This window comes from Crinia signifera, chromosome 2 (genome assembly GCF_055691185.1).
Source record: "Crinia signifera chromosome 2, ASM5569118v1, whole genome shotgun sequence".
Lineage (NCBI taxonomy): Eukaryota > Metazoa > Chordata > Amphibia > Anura > Myobatrachidae > Crinia > Crinia signifera.
Window position 1 is genome coordinate 318,775,992 of NC_139218.1, and position 10,678 is coordinate 318,786,669.

The 10,678-nt window shown below is 45.3% G+C and overlaps 1 protein-coding gene across 1 annotated transcript; it reads left to right on the forward strand.

The window, feature by feature from the left end:
- Window positions 1-1,178: 1,178 nt before the first annotated feature.
- On the forward strand, window positions 1,179-6,630 carry LOC146057632 (tubulin alpha chain). The gene is made up of 4 exons (XM_083169097.1): window positions 1,179-1,338; window positions 4,511-4,733; window positions 5,042-5,190; window positions 5,305-6,630. The coding sequence occupies exons 1-4, from the start codon at window positions 1,336-1,338 to the stop codon at window positions 6,277-6,279; spliced, it is 1,350 nt and encodes a 449-aa protein (XP_083025223.1). The 5' UTR covers window positions 1,179-1,335; the 3' UTR covers window positions 6,280-6,630.
- Window positions 6,631-10,678: the final 4,048 nt, after the last annotated feature.

A 10,678-nucleotide genomic window follows, 5' to 3' on the forward strand; every position in this document is an offset into this window, starting at 1 on the left:
GGGAACCATCGATGGTTCCGCTTAAATGCCATCAATGGCAACCATCGCTGTGGGATGTATCAATGGCAATCCCTAAACTTGCCCCCTTCCCGCTGTCATGGACTACATGGTTGTGACATCAGAGGTCCTTTAGGATACTTGAACTTAAGCCAGATACACACTACAGATATGTCTGTCCAATCTATCTGGTGGAAACAGAAATCTGGTAATATATAGGAGCAGATCACAATCCGCCATTCTCTCCCAAATGGCCAAAATGATTGTTCAGATAAATTTGTTAAAACAAATAGATTTAACCAATTCGCATGCATTACCACGAACTGTTTTGCTGTAATTGAGAGCAAATGTTCAATACGTATATGCTCCCATACATTGACGTATTTATGTCCCCAGTAGACGGATAAATATTTAGGACTCAATCATCAAGACAGGGGCCCCTACAAAATGTTGCTATGGGACACACATTTGTCAACGCCCTTAATTAGGGGGATGTTTCAGAAGGGTTACCCATGCATTGATGATAACACTGGGTACCACTCCTCATCACATTTGTCACGCAGTGTCGAGAATAGGCAACTACCTATTCTCAGACAATCTGAGCCCATCCCTAGCGCCCCACAGAGCAGCAGTGAGTGCACACACGTTTTACCGGCAGCTCTGCAATACATGCACCGCCACCGACTGAGGTGGCCACTTCGGTCGCGAACTTACTACTGCGTTATACATGCCGCGGCATGAGCAGCAGTCAGACTCGCCAGTCACAAGTAGTGCTCTCTGGGGAAGGACACGGTAACCTGCAGCTTATACAGTATATGTAGTCGGCCCTGAGCGGAGGGCAGCACGGGATATCAGGTCATTACCATGTTAGGAGGTAGTGAGACTGTGAGAGGCCAGACCTGTGCGGGCTCAGGCTGTGTGGCACTGATAATAATCCTTTCCTCCCATCCCAGTACTGGCAGTGGCTTGCCATTGTGACACACGCACCTCCAGAGGCGGCAGTAGCGGCAGCCGGGGAGCTAGGACCACGTGACGCCGCCAATCCGCGCAGTACTGCCGTCACCACTTCCGCCCGCCACTGCGCCTACTGGCCTGACCCGCCTTCTACGTTATCTTTCGAATATTCGAAAGAGCCAATCACCCGTCTGCTCACTCGCCCCCTCCACGCAGTCCCCGCCCACCTGACGTCACGCAAGCAGAGTTGTTAAAAGGCCGCGCCCGGCGCGCATTCCAGGGCAGTTCTTACCGAGACTCCTTGCTGTCGACCGGTGAGAATCCAGACTCCTACCGACCTTATTTCCCTGTCTCTGTTGTGTGGAACTTTTAAATCGAGCAGTCATGGTGAGTAACGTGCGAGGAGAATGCGCTTATAGGAGTGTTGAATTTCACTAATGTCCAGTAAGCGTGGCTTGCTGGTATCTGTAGTTCAACAACAGAGTGCCACATGCTGCCTGCGTCACATGCTCGGAGCGAGCGGCTTATGTGGCGCGCAGGTAGCCGCCCGAGATGAGCACAACATGCGTGTCCCCGGGAGCGTAGGCTGCGGTGTGGTACCGGTCGATAGGGAGTATAATGCCCCCGATGGGTTACACGTATAGGCGGCATGGATGCAGTACTATGCCGTGACGGCTGTAATGCTGGGGAGCTGCGCACCCACCGAGCCCATCCCCACCCCTCCCCCTCTATTGGTGATCGTACTCATCCTTGCCCTCCTCCCACTCCCCTCAATGCCGCAGCCCTGCCCTCATCCCGGCTCTCTGACGCAGCACCCTGCCTCATGGTAGCGCGTGTGTGCGCGCATTGCGGCCGGGCCTATCTAGCGGAGTGATACCAGCGTCTGCGCTGCGGCTCTTGGCTATGGCAGATAACGCGTCCTGTCAGGCTGCCTGCAGATGGCAGTCACTGATAACGGCGGGTGCTGCCGTGATACCAGTAACATTAATCGTGTTTCTCCGCTGCAGGGCTGTACATGCCGGAGCTGGTGCACTATATAGTCCTTCCCATCACTCGCAGCCCGCTATCTACCGCCGCCTGTGGGCTGATGAGCTCATCGCTTCCTGGTCCCTGGCCATGTGATCTGCTGAGTCAGTGCTAGGCTTCCTGCTGCTGTGATGCGCCTAGCCTGCCACTGCCCTTTGTTGGTGACTGTGCCTTTTGCACAATGACCTAATAATAATGCGAAGTATGCTGTCCTGTTACCATGCATGGTGTTAGCGGATTATTTCCCATTTATCTTGTTTTTGTGCTAGGAGTACCCATTCAGATTATAATTCAGATTAACAATTGTAATGGAACACCAGCATTTTCCAACACGATTTACTATTTGAACCAAACTGAAATAAGGCAAAGCAAGGATCAGTGCTTGCAAGCACTTTATAATATCAGTGTATATATTTAACCCTTTGAGTGTCAACATCTGAGATGTGCCAAATATCCGCTAAAAATGCCAGTCGTCCAGATTTGTTATATAAATTCAAATAAATGGCGTGTAAAAAGATTATATTTCCTCATGTGTAAGCAGTACAAGTCATTATGATGAAAAAAATGTGTCTGCCAATTTTCACACCTCTTTTGACAAATTCACTTGGCATTTAAAAGGTTAATCCAACACTAAATCCTTTTGCAGGTGTGCATCCTGTAACAGCCGATTTGTGCAGGTATTCAGTATATATAGATCCGTAGGACACTCGCCAATCGTGCCATCTATTCCATTAAAACCTTTTCCAGGTGATATTTCAGTGCTTCCTAGGACCTTAATCCTGACAGCTCATATCCCAGCATACAGTCAGGATGATTTAAGGGCATTATCTAAGCAATATGACTAGATCTAAGAAAATGCCTCCTCTGCGTGTGAGGGCAATAGCTATGCCCAGGCCCACCCATTGCTGTCGCCTGGTGATCAATATCCTGTATGCAGGATAAATCTAGTGAGATTGCTGGTCAGGGCTGGCCCTGACATCGCTTGGCTCACAGCTCTGACAGATCGTGTGTGCGGAGTGATCTACATTGTTCAGATCGCTCATCAGTGTTGTCCTGCGCGTAGGCCCCTTTAAGCCAACTAGGCTGAGACATTAAGACTGCAGCTGTAAAATGCAATATTGTGGAAGGTACCAGAATTGTGCTACAGTGGATATTTTTACAAAACCTATTTTTATATTTGAAGACCACTCGAGCATTTATGCAGAGGCCTGGTGAAAAGTCTGATCACTTGTGTCCTTTTGTTATTGAGATGCTTACACTTGCCTGCACCCATTAGTGCATTTAATGTACTTATTGGCATTGGATGTTTAAGCCGACTGGACAAGTCCCATTAGCTTCTTGATCTTTGATGTCCATTTGCAACCTGCAGTTTTCTCATTTCCCACAGCTTTTAGGCTGAGCCAGTGAATGGTTATTGTGAATGAGTCCATTTAGAACTGTGTTGGACCCTCACATTTTTAGGAACAGGTTTTAAGGAACCGGTTCGGTTTCCCTAATTTGATGTTACAAATGTCTTATACTACATTTAGCCTTTCAGTGCTGGCTGTATCCAGTTCTAAGATATAGTTACTGTTTATGGCAAGATTTTTTTTAGTTTGAGATGTGGTCTTATCCTAATGCAGACACGTGCAGTCACAGAACCTAAACCTGAGCGTTCTCCGTCCACTATATTGTGGCTAATCCTGTTGCTGCCGGTCTGGCATTCCTCAGTGAGCCAGTCAGGGGAAATTTGCTGGTTTCAGCCGGTTTATAGAGTAGATTACAAATTAGTATGTGAGGCATATGATTAAGCATCTGCCGCATAGAACAATGGGGACTGACCCAGCATGGGCGTGTCAGGGGTACACTGTAACAGAACGGTAATCAATAGAGCTTTGTATTTGATGTAGGAAATGGCTTAGGTAGGTTATGTATACCCTTTTTAGAGCAAGGTTTCCTTGGTTACACTAATAAAATGTGTACCAACTAGTGCTATAGCTGTGCTGATGCAAAGTATGTGAGGCTGATTTTAAATAGTAGTCACACTGAAGTTGCAGTAATCTAGGATTGAAGTTTTTTTTATTGTTCACTGTTTGCTCTTAATGGTTTGCCATAGTGTGATTGGCCACTTTTAGATGTGGGTGAATGTTCGTTAGGGATATTCAACATATAGCCTGCAGCTCCTGCGGAACTACACAGCCCATCATGATATGCCAGTTTTTTAGTACGGTACATACTAATTGCTAAATTTGTGAGGTTAATACTGGGATGTCTAATTCCTGCTAGGATGCAGGCAGGGTAGTGAGAGCAGCATGTGTGGGGGAGGGGGGTGTGGCTAACCAGGGACAGGGCGTGGCCCGCTGCCATCACTATTTGGGTTGGGTACTGCACCTGCCGAGGTGCTGTGCTTTCCCCAAATCAGGCATGGGCAACCTGGTTATACAGGTTTAATCAATACCAAGCATATATTCTTCATTCATCTGTCACATATATCCTTTAGTCATGCTGTAATCATGATAAGAAAGGTCTTAAACTGTGTTTTCTTTCTTTCCAGCGTGAGTGTATCTCTATACATGTTGGTCAGGCTGGTGTGCAGATTGGCAATGCCTGCTGGGAACTGTACTGCCTGGAGCATGGCATCCAGCCTGATGGGCAGATGCCCAGTGACAAGACCATTGGAGGAGGGGATGATTCCTTTAACACCTTCTTCAGCGAGACTGGAGCTGGCAAACATGTCCCCAGAGCTGTGTTTGTGGACCTGGAGCCAACAGTTATTGGTAAGTTGTTCAAATTGTTGGTTTAGGGACCATTTTGTGTAGGATGCATATGGGAGGGCAAAGGTTCCCCATCCCTGCTGTAGGTAACAGAGTTTGACTTCAAATACAGTTTTGAAAGGTAACCTGGCTCAGACCCAGGAATAAAGCTGGTACATTTGTCCATATTGCTCTTGTCCTGCATCAGAAACAGCATTTGTAGTTAATGTACAGTAGGTCATTTATTTTGGGGCAACGTTAACAGTGTTGCATTTTCCTTGATTAGCACTTGGCTAGAAATCTTAAACAAATTTTTGCTGAATTTTTTGCAGATGAGGTACGTACAGGTACATACCGACAGCTGTTCCACCCAGAGCAACTGATAACTGGTAAAGAAGATGCTGCCAACAACTATGCCCGTGGTCACTACACAATTGGCAAGGAAATCATTGACCTAGTTTTGGACAGGATCCGTAAACTGGTATGTATATGTTTGGACAGGGGCATGGTTCATAAGTGGGTAGAAAACTTGTACTGTCATCGCTGTTTGTTAAAGCTCTTGAATGTAATGTAAATTGTTTTATTAATCCCACAGGCTGACCAATGCACAGGTCTTCAAGGTTTCCTGGTCTTCCACAGCTTTGGCGGCGGTACTGGCTCTGGTTTCACTTCCCTGCTGATGGAACGTCTCTCTGTTGATTATGGAAAGAAGTCAAAGCTGGAATTTGCCATTTACCCAGCTCCCCAAGTGTCCACTGCTGTTGTTGAGCCTTACAACTCCATCCTTACCACTCACACCACCCTAGAGCACTCTGACTGCGCCTTCATGGTGGACAATGAGGCTATCTATGACATCTGCCGTAGAAATCTAGATATTGAGCGCCCCACCTACACTAACCTGAATCGCCTTATCAGCCAGATAGTGTCCTCTATCACTGCTTCCCTCAGATTTGATGGTGCTCTGAATGTAGATCTGACAGAGTTCCAGACCAACTTGGTGCCCTATCCTCGTATTCATTTCCCTCTTGCCACCTATGCCCCAGTTATCTCAGCAGAGAAGGCCTACCATGAACAGCTTACAGTAGCTGACATAACAAATGCTTGCTTTGAGCCAGCCAATCAGATGGTAAAATGTGACCCACGCCACGGTAAATACATGGCTTGCTGCCTGTTGTACCGTGGTGATGTAGTGCCCAAAGATGTTAATGCAGCTATTGCCACAATCAAGACCAAGCGTAGTATCCAGTTTGTGGACTGGTGTCCGACTGGTTTTAAGGTTGGCATTAACTATCAGCCACCAACTGTGGTTCCAGGTGGGGATCTGGCCAAGGTACAGCGTGCAGTATGCATGCTGAGCAACACCACTGCTATTGCAGAGGCCTGGGCTCGTCTGGACCATAAGTTTGACCTTATGTACGCCAAGCGTGCCTTCGTGCACTGGTATGTGGGTGAGGGTATGGAGGAAGGAGAGTTTTCTGAGGCCCGTGAGGACATGGCTGCTCTGGAGAAGGATTATGAGGAGGTCGGGGCAGATAGCGCTGATGCAGAAGATGAAGGAGAAGAGTATTAAAAACCTTTTCTATTCAGTTGAAATGTGCTTTCTTTAGCTAATTGTCCATCTAGTATTTTTTTAAAGTGCCATGTAAAATCTGGTTCCTAATAAGTGAAGGCTGAGTTTCTGCAAGTTACAAGTGGGACTTAATGAAGTAAGCGTAAAAATGGGATTAAAGTTCTGGAGTTGGTTTACATGTGTTCACGTTTTCAAAGTGTTTAACTTGTGCTGTTAGTTATGCTTCACAATACAGTGCACAAGGAAGGCACTGTAGTGACCAAATACAAAGTTTCCAATGAACATGTACTATTACAGTACTGAGCAATTTTGGGACTTGATGCTTTTACTGTATTAAATTTAGCAATTCTACCAGTTTCTTGAGCATTTGATATTGGATGAGTGTTAACCTTGTGCAGTGTGATGAACTAGTTATTTTTCACATCCTGCTTGGGAAAAATACAAACTAGCTTGACACAATAAAGGGAACATAATGTCACAAATCACTTCACAGCAAGCACTGCTGTGGTGTAGGCTCTAGATTGGTATGAGCATACGAGCAATACACACAGCAGTATATACAGTATGCACTAAATCGGAACAGATTATCCATGGGCACAAGGGTTGGTACTTTTGAGTGCCTGTGTTATATATATTTAATTGATGCCGGAATATACCCGTGTTGGAACAAAAAATGAGTAGTCTCTTTACACCTGTGCTAATTATGGTCCTAAACTTGGTGCATATTGCCCCCATAATATGCTCACACTGTTAATTCCAAATTATGGTTATGCAAGTTGATTTCATGGTAAAATATATCTGCTTCAGTTACCTGGAAAGGGTGCAAGCTCCCAACCTGCCAGGACTCCATTTTTATTTGTGTGCAGCCCTTTAAGGCTGAAAGCAAAAGTCCACAAATCCAGAACCCAATTCAGGTCAACATGTGTTGGATTGACCACTGAAGGTTGACAGGCACCTGAAATAGGTCACAATGGCTACGGTCAACAGGGTTGGAAGGTCGACGAAAGCATCAGATTGGCAATGGTGAAAAGGTCAACATGGTGTTTTTCAAATATTTTTTTTTCCCGAATGCTGAACTAGTCGTCATGGATAACCCCAAAGTGTACTGTTTGCACTCATCATGCTTTGGGCGTGGTACCTCGCTGCGCTGTTCTATTCTCTCTCCACGAGGGGATGGTAGGGCATGACATACCGCCTGTTGGTTTAAAAAAATAAAAAAAAAATAAATGAACTCATGTTGATCTTAGCCATGTTGAACTACAGCCTGTTGACCTAATGACCATATCCCGTATATAGATGCACTTATGGCTGTGGGTAATTAGCAGCTGATTTTCATAATGTGCAGTGCCTAAAGTTGTGTACACAGGGCAGGATATGCCGTAAGATTCGAGTCCCAATACGATCAGATCGTATCGGGACTCGCATCGCACGGCATGCATGCATAGGGACCATTTAGACTATATAGTGCAGATCTGCACTATATAGTCTTGGCTTCCCTCTATTTCACTGCTGATTTGAGCTCACACGGGAGTGCGCATTGGACTCACATGCCCTAAAAAAAAGCTTTTGATGTTCACTGTATTGGCAACATCGGAAGCCATATCGCCCCGTGTGTACACACTATTAAATCAATAGCCACAATTCAACTGACTTAAATGGAACATTACAAACCAAATACTGAAAATGGCCATCACATTGTCCACAGCAACTCCTTACTGTCCCAGCTGACCACTGCTGTATGTTCCCTGAGCAGCCTTTGCTTTACTTCATAGAAATAATATATTTTTTGCTGAAAATGCAGTTTAGTTTGGCAGCTGGCTGAAATCAGAGCTATATTTATTAAATAAGCCATATATGCACATGTTCTACCAACAGTTATTAAAATACTGTACCTGTTAACAGTGATCATATTGGAGTACTGTACTGGTCTAAAATACTGGAGTGGGCTTTTCAACTACTCTGCAGGGCTCATTAATACACTACAATTATATGGACACATTGGTTTATAAAAAAAATTGCAATTTTGTTTGTAAAGTACATTTTAAATATCAATGTTATTTTTTTTAACCCTTCAATGGTATGGCATCATAGCTAATAAGATATCCTACATTGGTTTGCCAATGTGTGTTTTGCATTTTTTTAAAAACATTTTCAATTACCGAGTCAATGCTGTTTTTGCGGTGTGAAAGCAGCATTACTATGTAACAGCAGCCTATTGCATTAGATTTCCCTGAAATCTGCCAAAGGCAAACTAATGCAGGAGGCTGCCAAGCTCTGAGAAGCACAGCTTTTACTTTGTATGTATATATAATTAGGAAATATATATATTCAACATAGATGTAAAGCACTAATGACACATGCAGTTTCACAAGTTACCAGCCTTGTACACTTTATCTTACATTGTCATGCTATATCAGTTATCCAGCCCCTTCAATTTAGGTAGCAAGTGCCCATCACCTAAACGAAAAGGCTACATATCAGAATCTAATGCTGGGTACACACCAGGACGACTAGGGCCCGATCAGCACAATCTAGATCCGATTCCGATCAATTGGATGCAGATTGTGTGCTGATTGGGCCCTTTTCTGAGCTGGTGTGGAGCGATTCCGATCCGATGCGCGGTCCCGCGGGTCGGTCGGTCGTTATTGAGATCCTACCTGCTGCAGGTAGGATCTCAATGACGACCATACAACCGGGTGCGGGTCGCCATCGGATCGGACCCGCTCACGGTGCACATCGTGAGCGGGTCGTGCCCTCCCGCGTCATCGTGAGCGGGTCGGACGAGACACTGACGACCCGCTCACGATGTGCATCGTGAGCAGGTCGTCCTGGTGTGTACCCTACATAACATGTTATGGCAGGGAGAAATGATAAACCAAGCTGATTCACAGGCCAGAAGATGAACCGGCATGGACTATCATTTCTTCCTGCCATAACATGATGATAGATTCAATGTCATTAGGAAATGGAATCTAAAGGGTTCAATAAAATCTGAGAAACTGCCATGTGTATCCCACACAAAAAGAAAGAAGTGGATGCTTGTGGTTAAGCTGCTCTCCCATGCAGCCTGTGCTGTTACAAATAGTCATAGCTGGCCTGGAAAAAAAAAAAAACACCTAATGACCATATAAGGGCTGATGTAGATTCAAGCTATATCTAGATTTTGACTGCATGTTCTAAAGATCTGAGCTGAGGGCGATGTGTGCTTCATTTTGAAATGATCTAGACAGCATTAAGGAAAAACTGCCTCGTGTATGCTAGCTGTCCTAAAGATGGTATGTAAATATAGAAGATATACAGTGTCCCTGGTAATAGTTATACAATGACAATATTTTGGTACATTTGCACCACTGGACCTTGGGCACCTAGAACCAGATTAGGACATTGCAATCTGTTTTCGGTGTGCTTACTGATACTATTTCATAAAGCACAAGCCTGTGTGACCATCCTTACCTTTCGATGCCATGGAAATTATTGCACTGACATCATTAAAGGGGCCAGGAAGAGAATGAAATGGGTTCATGTCTAATACAAATCCAGCTGTGGTCAGTTCCTTTGTCCGCATGAAAATGGTCTTGCTGCATGTAGGAATGAGAAAATCAGAAAGTATGAAGTCACTCAGCAATGATGCCACATCTGAGGAGAAAGTCCTATGACATTATTCACACTTATCCCTAAAACTTGCTGTGAAACCCTTGTCAAATCACCATGGGGGGGGGGGGGTGAACTAATATCTGCCGGCTACCGCATTGTTAGTAATCCCGTATACACTAACATGCGATTATTAATGCAAATTACAGCTCTTGTGATAACAGCTGTCCCTTGCATAGTGACTCTGGTGCTGGACTTCTGTGTCTGAGGCCTGGTGGTCCAATTGCGCATGTGCAGAGTGACTTTGGGAAAGATGTATGAAGCAGTGATAATGGAGAATTGATAAAGTGCCTGGTAGTTTCCAATTGTGAAGTGCAACAGAATATGCTGGGCTATATAGGAAACTGGTACTTGTGTATTATCACAGCACCCACTAAGCAATTTGTTTAGTGGGCTAGTCTGCGTAGGAAAATCGCATCGCATGGGCCATTTTAAGGGCCGTGCTGTGCGAATTTCCTATGTAATTTATTCACTGCTCTCAGCCCTGGGGGATTGCATGCGATTTTATAGGGTGCGCGATGCCATTACATTAGCTATACCATAATATCTTTGTATGACATACAATGATGTTTTAGGCCCCCCCACTATCCACACCACCCCGAAGCTTGGCGAGCGGCGGCGGAACGCGTCCTCCGACCTTTTCATACCCCCACTATCCACGTCGGCGTGGAGTTGATTTTATATAGTGTGGTGAGCGCAGCAAGCCCGGCGAGGGGACGCGGAATACATGTAAAGTAATCCGCGTCCC